The sequence below is a fragment of the Pinus tabuliformis genome, chromosome 3_2 (assembly GCF_031772625.1).
Source record: "Pinus tabuliformis cultivar Carrire ecotype Pingquan chromosome 3_2, CPIR1, whole genome shotgun sequence".
Classification (NCBI taxonomy): domain Eukaryota; kingdom Viridiplantae; phylum Streptophyta; class Pinopsida; order Pinales; family Pinaceae; genus Pinus; species Pinus tabuliformis.
The window spans coordinates 1,064,052,521-1,064,075,996 of NC_142302.1; the positions used below are offsets into that span (position 1 = coordinate 1,064,052,521).

General features: G+C 36.3%; 1 protein-coding gene and 1 long non-coding RNA gene across 2 annotated transcripts; one reads left to right on the top strand and one right to left on the bottom strand.

Annotated features, from left to right (window-relative positions):
* Positions 1–1,882: 1,882 nt before the first annotated feature.
* LOC149184291 (uncharacterized) lies at positions 1,883–19,151 on the top strand. Its single transcript, XR_016257768.1, has 3 exons — positions 1,883–2,399; positions 17,526–17,599; positions 18,276–19,151. It is a non-coding gene; the product is annotated as an uncharacterized LOC149184291 (long non-coding RNA).
* A 793-nt stretch (positions 19,152–19,944) lies between these two features.
* On the bottom strand, positions 19,945–21,579 carry LOC149184292 (glucan endo-1,3-beta-glucosidase-like). Its single transcript, XM_089418883.1, has 2 exons — positions 21,330–21,579; positions 19,945–21,208 (listed from the first exon to the last, which is right to left on the bottom strand). Exons 1-2 carry the CDS (start codon positions 21,403–21,405, stop codon positions 20,235–20,237), a joined length of 1,050 nt encoding a protein of 349 aa, XP_089275009.1. The 5' UTR covers positions 21,406–21,579; the 3' UTR covers positions 19,945–20,234.
* Between the last annotated feature and the right edge of the window lie 1,897 nt (positions 21,580–23,476).

The following is a 23,476-nucleotide window of genomic DNA, read 5'->3' on the forward strand; positions in this document are numbered from 1 at the left end:
TATTATAGTAGTCTGATATTGAGTTGGAGGGTCAGATTTGAGGTTATAGTGGCAATGAAATTGGTTGTAATGGATTTAATTTACCCTTGTTTCTCAACAGAAATAACATTATTCATTATTCAACAAAAATGGTAACATTATTCAACAAAAACATACATGTATGTCTCCAGCAACTGATGAATAGAATGAATGTAACATTGTGCACACACTCAATTTGTATGTTTCCAACAACTTCTGAATATAATGAATGTAAAAGTGTCTGAACACTTTGATTGCATGTCTCCAATAGCTGATGAGTAGAATGAACGTCTGAAATGAAAATAAGTAAGAGTTGATGTTTTATAGTTTTTTCGTATAGAATTTAATTGGTAGGGAAGTTTGGCATAGATTGTCATCACCCGAATTCAAATGTGTGGCCTGGATTGATTTGTACATGATCAAATGGTTGATAATCTTTGAAGGTTGATCCATGTGATTTCCTGTTTTTAATTCCTGAATTGAAAAGTCTGGTGTGTTTAATACTTGAATTCAAAGGGCTGGTGACATTTATTGCATCTTCTGAAGTAATTCCTTAATTGAATGTTGTCATTTATTGTTTTTAATCCTGAATGGAATGTTGAGAATTGAATGTTGTCATTTATTGTCTTTAATCCTGAATGGAATGTTGTCATTTATTGTCTTCAATAGGTTGAATGGTTAAATACACATGTACATATGGTTGACACACATTTCACCTATTCTTGTGGAGGATTACTGAGCAATGGGATGTGTTGCTCCAGTGGAAATCTGTAGGTGACTGTTTGATGGGATAGGTGTACTCGTGAATAGAATTCAATGGAATGTTTTGTAGTGCATTTTGACTTATTTAGTAATTCAGAGCTGGAGATATTTGGGACATTATGTCTTGTCAATATGTGATGTTAAGGTTTGGTATTTGACACTTGTTGGCGCAATCAATATGTGGGCCCATTTTCAACTAAATTATATAACTTAATATAAACTATTTATGTGCATTTTCGATGATTTATGAATATTTTTTTTTGATGAATGTGTGAGACCAGTACTATAACTAGTATTAGTTCCTGCACAACAATAGAACACTCTCCCCTATCCAATGTCTGCACATCTTTGTCTCTGTGTTTTTATGCACCTGTGTCTATGTGCAAGTGCTACCTAGGATTGCTCACTACTTTAGTGCTTGCCCTTCCTTACTGGATATTTTCCAACAAACTTCTGCAAAAAAACAAACTTTAAAGCTAACCATATATTATGGAGATGTCAATTATTTTTTCCCATATTGCATCTGTTAGTTTTGCTTGATAAATGTCTGACAAAATTTTTTGCCCTGCATGGACTACCGCTGTGTGTAATCTAGTTTTTGATAAATGCGGGAAAAAAAAAAGAGTTTATTCAAAAATGTACTTGTCTATTATATATTTTTAACATATATATGAATTATTAGATGGTTTTGGAATCAAGTTGATCTGTCCATAAGGCCCAAATAATTAGTGATAGAAATTTATAGCAGGGCATCCTTAATGAAACATAGATTTCAAACTGAAATATAAAAAACTATGCTGTAGTCTAAAATTATGTCTTTTTGCCCTGTAAAGTTATGGAAATTCTGATCATATTTTGAAAAATCTAACAGAGATTTTTGTAAATAGAAGTAAAAGTTGTTAAAATTCTTAATTTTGGGTGCTCTAAACGTTTTTAATGGTGTTGAATCTATTTCCACCATCAAAAACATGATTCAAACATTGCATTATAAGATTTTTTGACCTAAATTCTGACCACTTTTAACTTTTCAGACAATTCCTCTACTTCAATAGACCACTCCAAAAAAATATTTATCTCTTCTTAAAAACCACCAGAACGATGCCGGCCAAAAAGTAAAAGATGCATGAAACTTGCTCTTGCTTTAATTGAGGACACTCAGAGTTCTCCAACAGGGGAGAATGACACCAGAGCCATGTGAAATACCACATGGTAAAGGTGTTCTTCCGCTATGCACACCTGACAGAACCTTTCTCTCCCTTCTTTTTAATTTTCAATTGAAGGAAATTAAGATATTGACAGTAAGGTCGTATGAAATTCAAGGGGTGATATTTATTATCTCACTGTACCTCTGTTTTGGGTTATCAGACGGAACCATTTGAATTGTTCTAGAGGATCGAATAGGGGTTTTATGTAGAAAAGGATGCCGGGAAAAATGTAGCAGTGGTTTTCCCCTCGTATGGAGCGGTAGCTTCTGTCTCTATCAGAAAGTCCTCTGTAAGATTAGATAAAGATGGGATCTTGAGATCTCTTCTCGATTTCGATGCTCTGGATGACATCAAAGGGCTTGTCCATGGTCGGCGGGTTTTGGACACGGATCGCCTAAGCGTAGTGTTTTATGGGTATTTGTTGTATATTACTCAATTTGCTGCTGGATTTCCAAGAGTTCTACAATTCTTTCAATGGGAGAAAATTTGATTCACAATTTTCCACTCTGCATATCATATTTTCATGGATTTGTGAACGGATGCTCTGCTTAAAACACATCTCATATTCAGATCGATTTTTTGCAGCTTTTTAAAAGAATTTATTGATTGAAATATAGTTTGAATTTTGGTTTCCTTTCATCGCATCTTCCTGACTGAACATATCACTTAAAATGGTCAGATTTCGATTTCTTTTACCGGCCCTTCAATGAATAATTAATAAGTTGTGCATTTTATTACCGTAAAAATGTCGTTTGGCTCTTTTGGGTTAGGTTTTAAGAGAAATAAATATAACGCCCTAGTTTAATTAGTTGGAGGAATTGTGTGGTTATATTTAGAGAAAATTCGGTAAGGATTTTTGTAAATCTAAGTTATAGTGGTTAAACTTCAAAATTTTAGTTGTCCTAGATGTTTTAGATGTTTTTGATGGTGCTGAATCTATTTCCACCATAAAAAAATATGATTCAAAAACTGTCTTTACAAGATTTTTAGAATTTTTTTTGCCCAAATTCCAGCCACTTCTGATCCTGCAGAAAATTCCTCCATAATATGATAAACAAACCAATATAATAAACAAATAACTAATATTCAAACCATTTACACTACGATTTATTTGGAAAATTCTAATCAGGGAAAAACTAACTAACAATAAATTTATTAGAACCCATGACCGTCTCATCCTCTACCTCCCTCATTTGGAGCAGCCCTTGATTCCCTAACAACCAGGGCTGGAGAAAGGAGGTTCGATGGCAGTTTTCCACTGCCCGCCACTGCCGGTTGCGGCCACCGCTGCCGCTCTGTCTCTCGTAGCAATGATGGTGTCCAACAATGCCAACAAGTCTCCATTATCATCATTTCCAAGCAGGTCAATGGGGTTCTGCGTGGCCATCGCGCCTGCAGATTATACTTGACAGGCTTACAATCCTATTGGAAAATCCTTTTAAAAAAAAAAAAAAAAAACTTTTACAGGCTATAAATCTGCCGCCCTTGAAGCTTCACCGAGGATGGCTTTAGGCCAGAAATTACAATTACTTAAGGTGTCATTGAGGGATGTTGATCCCAAGCAAAATTCTGCTTGCCATGAGAGCCCGTCCGACTCTTTTTCATCAATTGCATCAATTTTTGTTTTTTAATCATTTCCCCTAATTCAGGATTAGGGCAAGAGGACCAGATCTCGCCGGATCTCATTTCCAGAGAGCACGAGATTGATGAACATTGCACAATATTTTTAAGAGGATGCGCACAAACCCCAATTATCGGGACAACTCAGAAAACAATTTCAATAACGGAATTTAACATTTATACCATTGTTTCTCCTTCAATTTCACAAGTTCTATTTTTCTCAAGAGTATTTATGCATAGGCTAAGACAACTATTTCCTGGTGCTCCCAGCCCTAATTTCTCCCATACCGTCAACGTTCTGAAATAACTTGCCAAGGCAGCCGTGTCCTCTGTGGGCACTTCAACCTTCCCATGAGCAGACAATTCAAGACAATTCCAAAATAACAGACTCTACGCTCCCCTGAACCATCTTCGTTGCAACATGAGCACGAACTTCTCATTATCCTCCACGTGAGCCTTTTCTCTTCTCGGGTACTTGGGTTACTTTTTACCGTGGCTCCAGGGACTTTGTCACAAATCCCTTTTCGCTTTGTGTGACTGCTACAGATGTACGGGGACAAGTTCTTTCTTGGTCTTCTGCTGGTGCCTGTGGATTCAAAGGTACAAGGAGAGGTACACCATTTGCTGCCCAGACTGCAGCAGAAAATGTTATTCGTGCATTAATGGATCGGGGTATGGAACGAGTAGAAGGCTCCAGAAAACAATAATGAATGGGATCTCACCAATCCCATACACCCACGAAACCATTGCTCAACGGGCCCCACTGTTTTGTGCACCGAGCCATAGCTTCAACCAGCTTTATTAGTTTGCGTGAGGAAGTTCATTTATGGGGACAGTCTATCTATACGAATAATTCTATGAGAAGGAATAGCCAATACTTTTATGATTTCATCCCATACTCTGATATTACTGGTTAAGGTTGAATAAATATAACAAACAAGCAATAAGTATTTAAACCATGTACATTATGATTTACTTGGAAATTTAAAATGGGGAAAAAATCACCCAACAATAGATCTATTATTGTTTTTGGCTAAAACATAGACAAGCCGGCCCACACCTTGAACTTTCACCGCTCAACTATGATTCACTACAGTAAGGAATCTTCTATCTTTTTAATGACTTCAAATACATGTAATACCATAAGCTTATTACCATGGGTCACTAATCCTGGTGCCTAAAATATGGCAACTGTTAATTATAACTATTTACACAACTTCAACTCCATCATAGAATTAAGTTTATCTCGCATTCTTAAATCATCTTATTGCTTTATAACCTGAGAAATAGAAAGTACTTACACAACTCGTCGATTTTTTTTTAAGGTTACCTAAAATCTGTTCATGTTGACAAAACTAATTGTTACCCTATCAAACCGAGAATCGACAAAAAAAATTCTAGACTTTAAAATGTGTTTCTTCTTACATCACTGGAAATGTCACTTATTCTCATGTTGTTCTGGGGATGTGTGATCATTAGGGGCATATAAGATCACAGGTTAGAGATAGTTATGTTGAACGAACAAATTGTTTGAACCTAAAATTTGTTTATTGTGAAACAACTAATTTGCTGTCATATCAAACCCATAATCTATAAAACTCTTAGGCTGGAGATAATAATGTGGAGCCAACACAATATTTGAGCTGGTTGTAACAGGTTGAAGTGATGGCCATAAATCAGTGGGTTTGAGGAATCAATTATGTCTATAGATATTGTTATTCTCTAATAAATAGTATAATATGTGTATACAAATTTTGATTGTCGGTGATTGACTCTGTTCCATGTCTGGCAGGAAGAATGAATGACTTCTGAGTTTTACATGTAGAGTAGGTTTGACAGGTATAGAGGTCTTTCTTCTCGTATAAATACGACTTCAATAGGGAAGACATGTGCAGTTTATTGAGACTCGAGAAAGCTTAATGAATCCAGAGACGCATTAAATACAATATGATGCGTTTAGGTGCCTTGTTTACTTATTTACATGCTCCAACTGCATTTCTATTGCAAGCATAGTTGGCAGGCTATTATGCTTCATGTGGTCAAGGCACTGTGTTTTCAAACTCGGACTGAGTTGACCACAAAGTCTGACTCCGCTGGTTTGGTACCAGGATTTGCCTTGGTCGATTCAGTACTAAACCAATCTTATTCTGTCAAGTAGATATTAGATTTTATTATGGTTGATTCAGCGCCCAACATTTAAATTTTTAGGTGTAGTATAATGTATAGACGAAATAGTTTTTTTACTAAAATTTGGGGATACAATTTCAAGCAAAATTGTGATTTTTGTTGTTTAAAATACATTTTTGAATATATAAATGGATTTAGCACCCTAAAAAGCCCTTGGAACACTTGAATTCTATAGATTAAACAACTTAAACTCAAGTTTTTAAAAAAGTTTGCCCGATTTTAGTTAAAATTAACAAACCAAAAAAGCCCTTAGAAAGGCTATTTTGTCTATAAGTTATACTATGTTATTTTTTGATAATAAAAAGAACAAAAAACCTAACTCCTAAAAGATATCAACATCTTGCCTTGGAAGACTCTTATTTTGCCTGACACAAATTGGCCTAAGATGCTAGCAACTATCGGTGATGTTAAATTCTTAAAGTAAAAGTTGACATTTTTTAGGAAGGAAACTTTTACTTGCATTTTTATCATCATTATTAATTGTCTAAGGATGTTTGAGAGTGGTTCCAACCTCATCAAACTTTATATGGAGAAAGTAAATTTGCATATCCCATTCAAAATTCAGCACACTTAAATAATTTTTGGGACTTAGGGATTGGTAGGATTGCAACATTTTCTTTGGATTCTATCGTGTATTAGGGTATGGGATTGACACACAAGCCCTTTATGTACCTTGATGTTAATTGTATTTATTGTCGGATTTGGGATTGACACTTAATCAATAGCACCAAGCCCTTTATGTACCTTGATGTTGGTGATATTTATTGTTGAACTCCCATGTCATGACCTTAACAAAAATTACCTTTCACTCAATAAAAAAACATTGATTATGCCTTTTAAGATTTCTATCATATTATAAAGCTTAAATTAGAAAGTTTCTTGATGTCCTAAAAAATAAAAAATGAAAGTATAAAGGCAAAGGCAAGAAATAGGCGAAAGGTGATGCTAATAATGAAAATCCCAATTAAACAATGGTAGAACATTGCTGGTCATTTCTATTTGTCATTTAAATGTTTTTATTTCCCACTTTCCTTTGCCGTCTTCCAGTCGATGAAGGAAGCAATTTATACATGCCTACACTTGATAGTGTGAGCTATATTGGAAACTTGAGAATGTGGTATATTGATGGGCATTAATCATATTTTTACCATAATCTTTTGCTCTTCATTGTGGCAAATTTGATTTTGACCCTTCCCTTCGCAATGTCGTTTTTTCAATTGTCGTCAAAATTGTCTATGAACATTGGAGAGGGAAAGTCACAATATTGGCCCGGCATTGAGCAAAGCAAGGTATTTTGGAAATCCAAAAGCAGAGGCTTATAATAATTTCTTTTCAATCAAGGTCTTTAGCCTGTTTTCAATTTTATCCATTCCTTCATGTGCTTTTTACAAGGATACAGGCTTCTTTTAGGTTTTCCGGACAATGAAGGCAGGCAGGTTCGTTTCCTGATCCAGCTTAGCAATTTTGAAGGTCTTTTGGCAAGACAAGAATATTTGTGTTTCCATTAAGTCGTCAAGCGTCTTGGATTTTGAACTTTTCCATCACCCCTTTCTACATGGATTTGTTGTTATAACATTATTTTGAGGGGCGTGGAGTCAAGTCATTATCTTTATCCAAATTTGCATAACTGGGGTTTTCTTGCCATGTGGACGACATAGATGTGCTGTGAGAAAACTTACCAGGAAGACTGTCCATGCTATATTATGGCTGCCTTGGAATGCTTTTCTAGAGACGAAAACAGACTGCACATTTGGCAACATCATAGAGGATAAGAATAAACTTGTATGGTTTTATAGTTCTCACATTAGATTGTGAAACTGTGGCATTTCAATGCAATGTTAAAATTGAATGGTGTATGACATCCCATTGTGGACATAGGTGGACCGTCGGGGTGGCCCTTCCGATTGTGACCTCCAAAATCTAAACTCCTGATAGCCTTAGCCTTGCCCCTTAACTGGATGGTGGTGATATGGTCTCATTTGCAACAATGCAAAGATACTCACATATAAGTAAACAAACATGGGGAAATTACTTAAGTATGAGAACAGATTGTCAGAAATGCACAGATATCTGCTGTACAGTCTGTTGTAGTGGATATACATAGAAGTACAAAGCCGATGTAGAATGATGTTGGGATCACGATTCCCATTACACCAAAACCCGCAGGTGTTAGTAAACGGACGCATCGCCAGAGTTAACGGATCCTCGAGAGGCGGTTAGTCCATGTCACGAAACACACAGGGAGTGCTGGATTATCCAATGCCCAACAATCTCCCCCCCAGCGCGAGCCGAGTGTGATTCGAACTCGAGACCTTTGGCTCCGATACCACTAGTTGGGATCACGATTGCCATTACACCAAAACCCGCAGGTGTTAGTAAACGGACGCATCGCCAGAGTTAACGGATCCTCGAGAGGCGGTTAGTCCATGTCACGAAACACACAGGGAGTGCTGGATTATCCAATGACTTAAGTCTCTTCCTCGTCCTGATGATTGTCCTTTGCCTCTGCTTTGACCTCTATTTGGAGATTGTCCTCTACCTTGACTATTATATCCTTGTGCTTGAAAATTGCCTCTTCCTTGGTTGTTTCCTCTACCTTGAAATTATTTCTTCCTCCTCTGTTAAAATTGTTGCCTCTACTTTGGCTTCGACCTCGATTGGCTTGATTCTGATTCCATTGGCCTCTTCCTCGAGAACTATCTGCTGAAGACTTACTTGTGCTGGCTTCTGTGAGAAAAACATCTTCACCAACTTTCTTCTTCTTCCCAAAAGTTTTATCATGCTGACTTAACATTTCACAAAGTTCATCAAACTTTAGTTTTTCTAATTTCCCAGTTACTTGTAAAGTTTCTAAAAAATGCGTATAGGAAGAAGGAAGCCCAGCAATTACAATTGTGACCATAAAGCTATCATCAATTGCGGGAAAACCAGCATTAATAATTTCTTGCTTAATATTCTTAAGTCTGGAGAGATATTCAAGAATATCACCATCTTCAGTTAATTTCTTTTGCAACAATTTTAACTGTAAATCAACTTTCTTTGATTCTGGCTAAGTATCAAAGAGGTCTTTAAAAGTTTTCAAGGCAGTCCATGCATCTGTGGCATTCTCTATGTGTACATACATTTCATCATTCACAGACGATTTAATAAGAGCTAAGGCTTTAGCATTCTTGATTTCCCATTTTGCCAGTGGATCTGCATCTGTGGGTTTATTCGGCTTTACATCTCCATCACATATTCCTTGCCATAATTCATTCTGTGGGTTTATTCGGCTTTACATCTCCATCACATATTCCTTGCCATAATTCATTGTAAATGAGTGTGCTTTCAATAAGACGATGCCACATTTTATAAGATTTGGTGCCTTCAAGTTTGTTGGAATCAGAAAATAAGTTAATCAACTTAGACATTTTTAGCGATGAAGAGACGCACCAAGAAGCAGAACAGAAAGGAAAAGATAGTCAACACAACAGCAACACACGATGCAAAAAACGAACTATCGGGGCTTGGCCTTGACCCTCGAATAGTCGTCAAAACAAGAGAAAATTGACTGAGCTTTGCACTTGTCTCTAGTCAATTTCTCAAATTTTTACAGGGCAACTTTCAAAATTTGACTTTTTACAATGGTGCTTTGCACAACCTGGTAAAAAAAATTTACCCCCCCTCAAAGTAAAATTACTTTGAGTTTACATTTATCTCCTTTCAAAAAATTACAACAAAAAAACTCCTTATTGCTTCAAAACTTACAAATTGCTATTGCACCTTATTTCTCCACAAATATTACAATTAAAATCCAAAAATTTACACATCCCCTTATTACTCCACAACCAATAAATTAAAAAACTCCATATCTCTCCAAAATACAATATGCCCAAAATTACAAACCCCTTATTACTCCAATAACATTACAAAATTAAACAAATATTTCTTCATTTTTACTTTTTGCAACACTCACTCCTTTTAATAAGAGCCCAGAACTTTAATAAAAAAACGATGCACCTTTGATGATACGGACCAGAGGTTTCAGCACTGCACTGATACAGATGGCTGCCCATTTGCGGCTTCCCTATCCGACGATTACCTAAAATCACAAATTTTTGGATGGATATAGCAGATTCAAATTGATATAGGTGGCCGCTCCGTCTGAATGAACTTTGAATTGATACAGGCTGCGGTTTTCTCTAAATAATGAATTGATATGAACTGGTTGCAAAGTCTGCAAATATTGTTTCAAGCACAGTGAACAGTAGGGAGAAAATGAAGATGCAATTATTTATCCACTTCCTTTTCTTGAATTTGTTATTCTGTGTGAATTTCAAATTCCTGCCGGCACAAAACGCAGCAAGAGCCAGAGTTGGGGTCGGTCCCCTGGTGTGGAGTAGTAAAGTTGCAAAATACGCACAACAGTATGCGAATGAAAGCTCCAGCGTGATGGATCAGGCAATGGTAAGTCCGTGGCGTGAAACCTTCGGCATCAAACAGTGTTTACGGAGAGCCGATTCCCGTGACTCTCCCAGGATGGCATCTCGAGCATTGTCGAGGTCTATTATATCTTCAGCCACATCTGCACTTCATTCAAGTGGGCGCAACACAGTCAGCGTGAGAGCCGCATCAGCAGGTGATGGCAGCACCGGCTCATCTGCCACCGGCAGACCACCTTCGTCTTCCGGTACCAATTTGGTGAAGCGGTCTATTCAGAAATGACATAGTGAGCTCCCGAAGGCGCTCAGCAGAGTACACGATCCCATTACACAAATTTGTCAGAAGGTGCGTAATTCGTTGGTCGCGCAGGCCAAGTTAAGATTCAAGAAATACAAAAAAAATATTCAGTTCTATCAGAGGATACCAAAATGGCAATGAATGATGCAGGCGTATACGATTCGGTGGACCAATCCTTGATTAACACATCACTATAATTTTTCGTAAATACTCAACATCAACATGATCCGCCCAGAAACTAAATTTCCTCAGCATTTATGTAGAGAAGGCACCAGCGAGTATACACAGAACAGGCCATCCAATATGGCACTAAAATAATAGAAATTCAACACAATGATTTTGATAATAATTCAAGAAAAAATTGATTTTCGAATTTTAAAATCTAAAATCAATAAAATTTCTTCTCTTCTCTTTTGAACAAAATTTTGACAAATTTCATACCAATTATTTGTTGATCAATTCAATGGAGTTTTCCACAAACTTGTAGAGCTGGAATCTCCTCTTCACATCAACTGCTGGAATCTCTTTCTCAAATCAACTGCTGGAATCTCCTTCTCAAATCAACTGCAGCATTACCATAGCTCTGATACCACAATAATGGCAGAAGTGTCCTCAGACACATAATTTTATTAATCAGAAAAAATAATTACATAATTGATTTGCAAGAGCTTACACCCGAACAACACAAACACTCTTGCAATGAGCTATTTATAAGCTCTATGTCCTAACTACCTCTAATTATGGATCACTTATTCAATAACAAGTGTCCATTTACAATAAATTCTATTCAAACCAACTAGCTAACTAATCTCCTATAATAGATCCTAAGATACGACTCATTTGGAGAATCATATCTAGTTACAACAATATGCTAATTCTAAAAATCTCCATTAAATAATTAAACATTCTAGAATAATAATTATTAATTTAATATCTTAAATTAATAATTATTTTATTCTAATTTTATAACCTATGATAAAAAAGTATTTTTGGATCATCTAACAAATGATTGCATTTGACAAATTTGCCTGGGGTGGCAATTATAAAATACGCTTGGGTGAGTCGAAGGCTGAGTTTGAGCCGAGTCATAATTTTTTTCCTCGCCAAATCTGGGTTGATAACTTTGCCTTCAACGACATGGTTTGCTCTTGTGAAGTGTGGGAAGTAGAAATAAATTAATGTGCTCATTAAGCATTTACTTAACGTAGCTTCAATGCCAATTCCACAGGCAGGTCCATCTGTGAACTGTTAAACTGGACCAACTTAATCGCATTGGGGTCTAGGGCTCACAGTTGTTTTCTGCTCAGTAGTTGTCAGGAGCTCCTTTTGCATCTTTTATTAGTGATGATGCTTAGAAATTCGGTATGGATTATGTTGGTCTGGTTCCTTCCGATATCGATCATTTTTGTTTGTCAAGTATCAACCTTCTCTGTTATTTTGTTTGAGGGTGAAAAATCATGAAATAATTCTAGGGGACATGTAGTAGAACTTAGTTCCAGGGCTGGGGGATTATGCATTATTGGCCTCAGGATATTACAGTTAAAACAGATAATTGGGAGGCGATGAAGATCTTGCACAAATTTTGTCAATAATCCTAATTTGTGTATGATTAATATTACTTATGGTTTTGATTTTCTTTTATTTTGCACTAGATGACGTCAAAGACTTGGCTATTTCTCTGCCTATAACTACTACAAACAGGATTCTCTATATTCTTTTTCGTGAATTTTGTATTTTGCATATTAGGTAGAATCTGGGCAATACTTTAAATGTAGAGCTCCCCCATCTGGCACAGCTTCAAAAAGATCCTACCCTTCTTCCTTTCCAACTTAAAATGGACTCTCTATTCTGGTTCGGCTGTCCTCATCGGAATCGATCCTACCCTATACAACCTTGAGTCCATGATCCCTCCGCCTCTTCTTACCTTCCTTCACTCCAGGGGCCTCTTCACCTGGAACCATCTTATTCACTCTTGGTCCTCTCTAGAGCCTATTTGGAAAACTGACCTTCAGCTTGACATCCCCCCTCCCCTCCGTCAAATTTGGCTCTCCTTCACAACCAGATTCACTCATCGCGGGGTTCTCCAAATTGGCACCAAGGATGAACTAATCTGGTCCACCAGCAGCTCTATCCACCCCATCTCTGTCCGGAACATTTACTCTGTTCTCTCAGCTGCTTTACCACCTCTCCCTTCCGTCTTTCCCATCTCTCTCTGGAAAGCCCCCTGCCCCCTCAAATCCATTCTCTTTTCCTGGCTCCTTTTCTGCAACAAGAATCTCTCCTGGGATGTTCTTCAAAAGAAAGGATGGTCTGGGCCTGGTAGATGTCTTCTCTGCCAAGCAGCTTTGGAATCGAACTTTCACTGTTTCCTACAGTGCTCAGCATCCACGGCTCTTTGGATGGATCTCTCCTGCATCTACGGTTTTCCCTTCAAGCTGTTTTCTTCTGTTCAGGATGCATTTTCCTGGTGGGGCTCTCAAAGCCCAACCTGGCAGGCTCTTTTTATCTCAACATGTTGGAACATCTGGAAATGGCGATGCCGGCGCATCTTTCAGGACTGCCCCCTTCCTCTTTCTTCCATTCTTCCTATTATACGGGGGTCTCTGCCTGATCCGTCCTAGGATGGGCGCTATTCGGTGTATTCTTATCTGCTACTCTTCTTTTTTCTGCCTTATCTATATATATATTCCTATGTTTTTGCATCTTCTCTGCTGCATGCCCGGCAGTTCTGTTTTCTGCCTTCTATGAGGCACGATCTTCCTCTGCTTTCGCATCTGGTACAGCAGTTTCGGCTTCCTATATTTGTTCTCGATCTCTTATGTTTCTCATATCCTGGCTTGCTCAAATTCCTGCATGAGGCATCGCCTCCACTGTATTTCTCGATCTATTCTACATATCTGCCTGAGGCTTCTCGCCGTTTTTGTAGATCTTTATATCACCTTAATATAATACATTTAGATTTTCCTTCTGAAAAAAAAGAGCTATTGAATGTTTCTGTCATCCACGGGAACTGATTATTTTCGGTAATCTCTTTTCCATAAGTGTAGTGGATTTCTTGATTTAATTCTTACGTGATCTGTGTTGAATCTATTCTTTTAAATCAGTGTTACAGATATTTCTCCGGATGTTTCTGGATTTTTGCATTTTTTCATAATGCCCATTTTTCTGAATTTTTTTCAGTGGTTCACGTTTATGCTTGCTGATAATTTTTGACACTTTTCCTGATATTTCTAATAAGTTTCTTTCTGAACCCTCTACGATATGTTCCCTAAAATCATATTTACGACATTGCTTTAACTAATGTCTTAGCCATAAGTATGAAGCTTTGTAGGTAGTAAGAGTTACTTAGATTTCTTAAATAATGGTATTTTCATAGGTGACATTAGCCAGCTTCTTGTTGGGTAAAATCATTTTTATTTCCTTCTTAGAGGGATGTCACTTAAACGCTGGAATGATAGGTGAAATGACAATAACAATCATCAAACATCGAAGTGGTAGTATAGATGAGGTTCTAATTTTATTCCTGACCCGGAATAGGAACCCTCAAATAGTAATGTTGCATTTCTGTCCGAGAGAATCCTATCAAAGCATTTTAACTATGTTGCACTTGTTTCCGGGGCGGGGACGAGTCTCTGGAACGGCTAGAGTGGACTCTTAAATTTTGAGGAAATGGATATATATATATATATAATTTAATATTAATATTTGTAGTTGTTTCAAATTAGTATTATGTACAATTTTTATACACTAATTAAAATTTCAAACAAATTGAAAAGGGGTTGAATGATATTTCATTCTTGGCCATAAGACATGAGCTTTAGCTTTAAGAAATTTAAGTGTAACAATTTTAAATTTGTGATAAGGTTCATGAACAATGTATCAAGGAGAACTGTCTTTATATTAGTTTTTTTCCTTATATTTCTTGTTAAATGATGACTATGTTAAACATAAAAGGCATTCCCTTTTCAATAGGTGTTGTAAACTTTTATTGCTGTGTTGAAAACCACTAAAAAATAATTTGGTTGTCTAATAAATTCATATTTCATATTAAGAAGGGGATTGAATAGGAATTTAAACATTTAGTTCTCAATTCAATTGACATCTATATGATTGTTTTCACAATGCTTAGGGTTGGGATGATGGAAACACTAAACTTGAATGAGTCCTAGAAACCCATATACACTATGTAAAAGTTGAGGTGATCCTAAGAAAGAACAAGAAAAATAACCACAAAGATCATCCTTTTAAAACGTTGTATTTTCTGTTTTCTTGATATGGAGAGTGCTTTTTGTAACTTTACTATTGAAAATCCAATATCTAAATAACTAGAAATCCAGAATGAAACTTATCATACAAAACTCATGTTTTGCCCTGCAACTTGTACAAAAAATTTAGATTCAATGCATTCAAAAAAAAAGAGTGGGAAAAATGATCATAGTATTCAATCATCAATGTCCATGATCGTCAAAAAGAAGCTTTGTGCTTGGATTATACATAAACCTTCCCAAAACATCCCTGAAATCTGCCAAAAAACACCCTTTGGAATCTGCCAAATATATCCCTGAAATCTGTATGGAACATCCCTGAAATCTGTCCGGTATGTCTTAGGGACGGCTAGCAAGTCCCTAAATCCACAATGGAATCCCAACAATTTGGAGACGTTTCTTAAAGATCTAAAAGTCCCCGAAACGCAGAGACACAAGGTACTTGAGTATTTCTGGGGGCGACAGATCCCCATGCAACAATAGCGTTTTAATGATCAAACCAGTGATAGAAACTATTGAGCCTATATCCCAATGAGCAAGAAACGGCTTAGGGGAGAAATGAAGGGTAAAAAGCCTCAAATTAGTCGCAAAACTAAACGAGTATCCTCAATGTAGTGTTGAAACTTGAAAGAGAAAATAGATTATAGAGGAATCCTAGCTAGTACACACGGAATACATGTCTTTCTGCATCAACTCAGTAAAGGTCAGAAGTCATTCATCATTTCAGAGCATGTCAAATTACCATGGAAAAGGCTCCATAACTGACCATATGAAATACACTAAATACATAGGGTAATGCCATCTTTGACCGCACTAGAGGAGGCGAAACATCTTTTTCTGTTGGTTCCTTTGGCATTATCCTAGGTTGGAGACAGCAGGAGGAGGCGACACATCTTTTTCTGTTGGTGCCTTTGGCATTATCCTAGGTTGGAGACAGCCCGCGGTTGCCTTCATTCAAGGGTGGAGACTCTCTGCACTTGCCCTGTTCGGAAGTGGAAATAGTTTTCTTCCATTTAGCGGCAGCCCTTTCAATGGAACTCTATTTCATGCGTGAGACTCAAGTAATCTTGAAGTATCGTTGTCATCCTTGCTCTAGATAGTTAAACCAGAGGAAATTGAGCAGCAATTTAAACCCTCACATTTATGATAGCTAAATGTGATAACTAACAAACAGTGAATACATAGAGGTAGAGTTGTTTCACAACTATAAAAATTTGTTTCCTCTTATTTGAAATACAAAGTAAGGATGACAATGTGAAAATGTGCATAGCGACAATCACACCCATTGTAATGAAAAATGATAGAGACAAGGTATCCACAAGAATGCTAATTGCCCAGGTCTAGTGACGATAGCAATTGAAAGAAATCAAATCCTGACATCTGTATTAATTAAAACATTTTCCGAATATATCTCAATGTCCAACGAAAACCTAACTAGCATGAGTCCTCTCACGAATTCTAGTATGAAGAAATCGTGTACTATGATTGGGGTTAAATAACTGCATTTTAGGTTGACTGTTAAAATGCATTGACTGTAGATAATTCATATATGAGTATGCTCCCAATCCAAAATCTATTTTATCCAGTACTTGAACATGAATTATGATTCTCTGATTCAGTGTGCCTCATTCTAGCCCTGAAATATGATGTAAGATTGTCCAATACTTCCGCTTCAGTTCTTTTAAAGTGAACGGTTCAAAATATTTTTAGCCATTTTCTGTAATGTAATATCTGGGGTTTGGTTTATATAGGTGTCATATATTCTAGGGAAAATGACCAATTCGTTATGTTTTTCTTATGTTTGTAAAGAAACAATAAAGCTTTAAACTAATTGTTTGGGATCCCGTTGGTGCTCAAAGAATGCAATAACCAGGTCCTTTGAATTTATGTAACATAAAATAGAAAAGTATTGAGGCAAGGTTACCGAATGTAGGAGTGTGGATATGACCAATTTCCCAAAACATTGTACTTGGGTAATTTGGCAATATAGAAATTTTCAGAAACATATAAAGACAGAGTTGGAAAAATATATAAATTATAATAATTCAGGTACAGACATCTATTATTGAATTAATTATAGAAAGAGAATCGACGATGACATCATGTTTCATTGTTTCTTACTTCAAACTTCATCGCACCTTTTACAGAGCTCCTAAGTTCCAATCTTATGTTACAGGATAAATATAACTGCGTCAAGTCATAATGGCAAAAGGAGTTGTCTTGCACTTTTTGGATTTCTTGTGGAAAATTTTGAGGTGAAATCTTGATTCGTGTTATTTAAATGGGTTTTTTTGATGGCATATAGGGATTCATCACCCTGAAAAATCCCTAGGGCACTTCGATTGTGCAGAGTCACCTATCAAACTTGTGATTTCAATAAATTCTGGCCGATTTTAGAGAAATTAGACCAGAAAAACCCACCGAAAAGGCTTCCAAAAAATTGCACTAAAGAAAACTCCATGGCAAAGTGTTGAAATATGCAAACAGTATAAACCCAAAATGAACAAAATTGCAAAAAACTAGTTCTAGAGTTGAGCTTAAAATCTCAATGTAAAATACACACTTTATGCAAAGGTTGATTTTCTTCCTTTTATATACGCAATAACTGTTCAAAATGTTATGGCCTGTGATTTTGTAAGAATTAAATGCCTTTTACCATTCAGGGTGAATTTTTGGAAGGGGTATATACTGAATCCTATAATGTAGAAACCAATATTGCTTTAATGATGTTTTCTTTCCGATTTTGCAGTTTGTCAAAGTACTAATCTTGACATTGTTTTCAAACAAAGAAGAAATGCCAGCCATAGAGGCAACATGAGCAAAGTAATCATTTTACTCATTCCATTTCATACAAGTTAATAAATTCTTGTCTCGAAATCATGGTTCTGTTATGATAAATGGTTTTCTATTTATTGCTAACTCTCTGGCAAAAACTTACATACTGAAGCATGCATAGCCCATAAATTTGGCTTTTCTGTTTATCAACGTGTGATTCCTGAATTTGTGGAGAGAGAAGAGTTTTGCACAAACAAGCACTAAAATTGGTGTTTCTAGATATTCAAAATCAAGGCCCCCATGCAGGTTGGTGTCATCAAGGAGACCATATTTACCATTGGTCTTGTGCCATAATCTTTTTTTGAATAGTAGCTTTCCAAGTTTGTGAAAAAATTATCTGCATGAACTTGGCTAATAACATTCTCCGTCTCAAATTGCAAGATTAGCACTGGAATTCAATACTTAATATCATTTGCAGCTATGCAGTTTTTCTGTGACTGCGCTTGTGATAATCATGCTTTGAAGTTGAAGTCTGCTAACCAAAGATATAAGACAGAAACTATATTTTTGAGTATTTACTTGGGTAAAATGTGGTTCATTCTTTTTTTAAGGATGAATGCGGTATTTTATAAATTTTGGCTTTTTGCTACTTGGAACACTGAGACTTAAAAAATGGCTTTTGAATGTGAGTACTGATTTGATTTTATGTGTATATTGGATAAAGGGCGGTTCACATGGAGCTTATGGGAAATGAGGTAATGTTGAGCTACAAGGACAGATGGTTAGGACCAATTGTGAAGCGATTCCAGATTCTTTCTTGGCTGCCCGTAGTGTTCTTGCAGCACTTGCAATGGGAAATCTACATGATCTGGTAATTATCGTCAATCAAGCTAGGTTGTTTGAAGTTTGCGGAAAGACGTTTGTTAGTCTACCTATTGATACTTGATCGCTATCCTTCATTGCCTTGTGTGATGAATCCCTTTGCCAGAAATGGTTTAAAGTAGATTCATGGGGCCTTAGAGTAAAAACGATGAAGCTGGTGTCCCATCTTTCTCTTTGGTGAAAAAATCCACCAGGCATGTTCTGAAGCAAGGGGATGAAGAATGGGACCACTTAAAACCTTCTTTTTGCCTCTTCGTTTTTGTCTTGTTGTTTAGCAGAGCTTCTTCTGTGGATATGTGAAAATGTTCATTTCCCATTTCTGCATTCACTGCAGTGCTATCAACATCGCCTAAGGTTTTAGGCTATGAGGGTCTTAGGCGTAAGGGTAGCATTAAAGCCCTCTGATGTGTTATAACTTATCACAGGGGTGGCCCTCTAATCCTGAATTATTGTAGAATCGTATTGAACATATATACTTAGCAGATTATAATCATGGCAAGGCAGATGAGTCTATTTTATGGACCTTCCATGTTGATATTGCAAACGGCTATCAGTCACTGAAGGCTGAGGTCTATGACCAACATCCATTTGAATATGGATGTGGAAGCTGCAGATGGCTATGTTGGAGGATTCCATGATTGCAATGTGTTTATTCTCTTTCCCTGAAAGAGACAGGGAAACTAGAAATAGAAGCTCTTGCCTGTCCATTGTAACTAAATATAAAATGAATTCAAGCTATCTACAAGTATATTATTAAAATAGTTCAGAATTTTAGTATGAGTACCATTGGAGAGCTGGACGGTTGTGTTTTGTATAAATCCATCTTAAATCCCATCTTGACGTGGGATATATAAAGCACCAGGGGGATAGCATGAATCCATCTTTAATCCCTTTTTGACCTGGGATCTATAAAGCGCCAGGGGAATTACAAAAGCTTGAGGTGCAAACTTTTGGGGTTGAGCTGGATTTACCATAGCTATTTTCTTTCCATTTTGGTTTACTTGTATAATAAATGTGATACATCTCTTTTAATTGTGTTGCGCACGGTACATCACAATATTCAGAATCAAATTCTGAATATATGGTACAGCACTGTTTAAAAACCAAATTTGGATGTATGAATTTTAATATTTCATTTCAAAATGGTTGCTGGTTAGGATTCAGGAACAGCATAATGTGGTCAGAATAGTAAATGGAAAATAAAATTAGAACCTTTCCTAAAATCGCTTTGATACTTGCACATGAGTTTCTTAGTTAAAACTGTGATTGCTTACAAAATTATGAATTGTACCATCCAAAAAACCAACATAGGATTGAAAGCAAAACTCAGGAACTGAGTTGACATGCAAGTATTGTTAGAATAAGACTTGTATTTGCCTTACTGCTTTTAATTTCTCTATTTCCTTGTTATGTGACATTGCTGTGACCTTTATCACTTGCATCGTAGTTAAAGGGTCTATGGAATTTTTAAAGACAAATATGCTCTGTTTCAGCTTTTGGTCCAAATAATATATACATGATGTACATCTTTTCGATTTGAATATTAATATATCTCAATACCAATCTGTTTGGGAGGCCAATTTGAGTGCATTTGTAGTTATAATCCACTATTAAACCTTCAATATATATTTTCAAACACAAATGTCAAGACTTTCCATTTCCAACAAGATTACCGACATGACGGTTTGGACACAATTCACACTTCAGGATGATCACATATGTATCACTTCATTTTGCATACAGATAAGTAGGGCTTGTCCAGCTGGACTTGGTGCCCATGATTAGGGCATTGACATGCAACTCAATATGGAGAAAAGTTAACAGAGTATACCGGCGTTTTATCAGGGTTGAAGACACCAAAGTGACGCTCTGTCTCAGCCCCTGGCTTCTGGTTCTCGTTGAAAATAGCGAAGATATAGGTCTCGATGCTCTTTCCAGGCCACTTGGGTGTCCCTGCATTCGACAATACATGTTTGATGAGATTGTTGTTATAAGCCTGAGCATTGTCGACTGTGGCCACGTTCAAGCCAGCAGAAGGCCATCCGCTTTCAGTAATGATTAACGGGAAGTCGTGATATCCCAAGTTTTCCATGGCCGAGATAATAGTATCAACGATGGCATCGAACAGATTAATATAGCTGTGATCTCCGTCTTGCATCACCGGTGACGTGGACTTAAACAGAGCATACTCCAGAGAGATGTTTCTCCAGTTTTCATTGACATAACTGAAAAATGGATAGACGTTGGCCATGAAAGGAGCCTCGTTATCTGACAGGAATTTGAGCACAGAGCTCATGGTGTCCTTCACGTCGTCTAAGAAGACTCCCTTAGAAGGCGGGATTAAGGCATTTCCTATAACAGATTCTGAGGCGTGGGTGGTGGAGACCTTGATCTTGTTCTGCAGATTGGCGTTCTGCAGAGCGGTTTGAATGTTTTTCATGGCAGGAAGAAGATACGACACGTTCTCCTTGACCTTCACAACCTCGTTGCCCACTGCAATGTATTTTATATTGGTGGCGGGATAGAAGGGGACAATATTGGTTTTAACCCAACTGTCTGCTGCATCTTGGCTAGAAGATATTTCTTGCAGTCTGTTGGTTTCGATTCCCACGATTACATCGATCCCGGAGTTAGCAAAAGCCGGCAGTACTTCTGGACTTCCTTGGAAAATCCTATATTTCCCAATGTTGTTCTGTTTCATTAAGGCTACCACCTGGTCTGCAGGTGGCAGATTGTCTCCCACCATGCCATTGTTGACTCCTATTTTATCACCGCCTGCGCAACGATTTGAATTATAATCAGTTTAATACAGCAACCTTGTTGGTGTTAAGCTATGAATAAAAATTGGATTGCATTCAAAAAGAACAAGAAAAAATGTTGGGTAATGCTAAGTTACCCGCGATAATTGAATAACAGTAGATGGCAACACATCCGAGCAGCAAGATATTCATCTGGTCTTTGGAGGCTGCCATTTTTCTCACTGGAAATGACGGACTTGAAAATCTATCTGCGCGTAGACATCCAATTTATAAAAGTTCCATCATCTGCACTGGCACTGAAACACAAGCACTGGACCAAGTAGCGACACGTGCCTTATGTTATGGGTTGCATCGTCTGAGAGTTGATTGATGAATTGATCATGGCACTTATCTGTGAATTGATTGGATGAATTGATCATGGCATTCCTCTGTGCTAGTCCATCTTCCATATAAACGAATATCTAAAAAACGTGTGGCACGGGCATGCTTATTCCTAGTCAATGCGGAGACTTTTAAAAGTTCTGGAGTGTTTTTTTAGTACTATCAAGCCGGCATTACTGAAAGCTTTCGCGTATTTGAGATGATCTTTCCACTTTTGAGCTGGAATTGATTTTCACCGGTAGTCATTAGATAAATTTGACTTTATGGTGGAGTTGAGGTTATGTCAACAGTTATGGTTAACAGTTGTGGTTTTTGGCACTTAGTATTGGTGATTGAGGGTATTGAGTCCATGGTATCACATGTAGTTGAAGCATTTAAAAGGCTTGTGTATTTTCCATTGTAGGTAGCCATAGTTTCAGGGTGTTGGCTGGCTTGGCTGTGTTTTAACCAAGGACAATAATAGATTTATTGTTGGTTGGTTTTTCTCCAATTGGGATTTTCCAAATAATCATGGTGTACATGGTTTGAATGTGTATTTCTTGATTGTTATATTTATTTCTCTATGTGTAAGATGAGTCTTTCACTTTTTATCCAATAATATTTATGATCACTTATAAAATGTAAATTAGTTGTTTTTAAGTGAAATTTAAAAATTTTAGTGATAAACATTCAACTATAACAAATTATTCTCTTCCATCCTATACAAAAGCTACTCCCCACCCACACTGAGCTGGTAAAAAAATAAATATATATAGATATATATGCACATATATTAAATTAAAAAAAAGACTCATGCATCTTAAAAAGTCGGAATTCATGCTAATGGGCTCCGAGTCAACAAGTTTTTAATGGAATGGAGTAGGGATTTTGGGGTCTCCATCTGGATCTTTATATGCGGAATGACATTGCATTATGACATTTTCCACCGCGGAAGGTTTAGATAATGAACCAAAGGATTAATTTAATTTTTTTTTAAATAAAATTTATTTATTTATTCGACTCTTATATTTGAATATTTATACGATTTTATGAATTGTTTCTTAAATAGTTTCATTATTTTTCAGGATAGGAAGGTTTCCCGATTGATTCAAAACGTGGCGAAATTTTTGGTCACATTGAAATTATGATTTTGAAAAAGCAAGCACTGTCTTTTGGGTTATTTTTATTATCTTATATTATTTTTATTATTATATATATATTATTTAGATTATAAGCAAAAACATTTTGTATAATATTTTATGAAGGCAATACATAAGTATGTTTGTTTTTTTAATATAAATAAAATATTTTTGTATAGGAAAATAATATTAGCTATAATAAAAAATAGAAAAAAAATGTTATACATATTGAATTAATTGTCCATATAACTTAATATGATTTCATGTAAAGTAATTAGAAGTGATAAAAAATATATGAGTAAGATGTTTAAACTTTATATTTTTCAAAAATATTTTAAGAGGGGATAACAACTTCATATATAGATTTATATATAGAAAAAAAGTGTTAATTTTTTTTTTTTAATGTTATATAGAATAAAATATCAATTATGAGTTATTAATAAAATAGTTAATATAAATTAATATTGATGTATACGTAAAAATATATTAATAACAAAAAAAACAGTATAATGTGCATTGATAAAATGACTCAATACACATGTTATGTAATATCTATAACATTAAAAAATGCAATTTAAATAATAAAAAGATATACACTATTTTTTTCACTTTAAAATAAGTTCGCACATTGTTGACGGTGTTGGACCCACCAACATGTGAGGGGATCTCCCTGGTAAGAAGCCCTAACTAGACCTCAAATCGTTTGGTGCAGGAGTCCTAGCAGTGAGTCGTACGGTATCGCCTTGACTGCGGTTGTGCGCAGAGGCAAGCAGGATATCCTTGTT

Bases quoted from the DNA above. Each gene is read 5' to 3' on its own strand.
- LOC149184292 (XM_089418883.1), bottom strand. From the start codon at position 21,405: ATGGCAGCCTCCAAAGACCAGATGAATATCTTGCTGCTCGGATGTGTT. The intron at 21,209-21,329 runs GTAACTTAGCAT...ATCGTTGCGCAG, and splicing joins CTGTTATTCAATTATCGCGG to GCGGTGATAAAATAGGAGTC.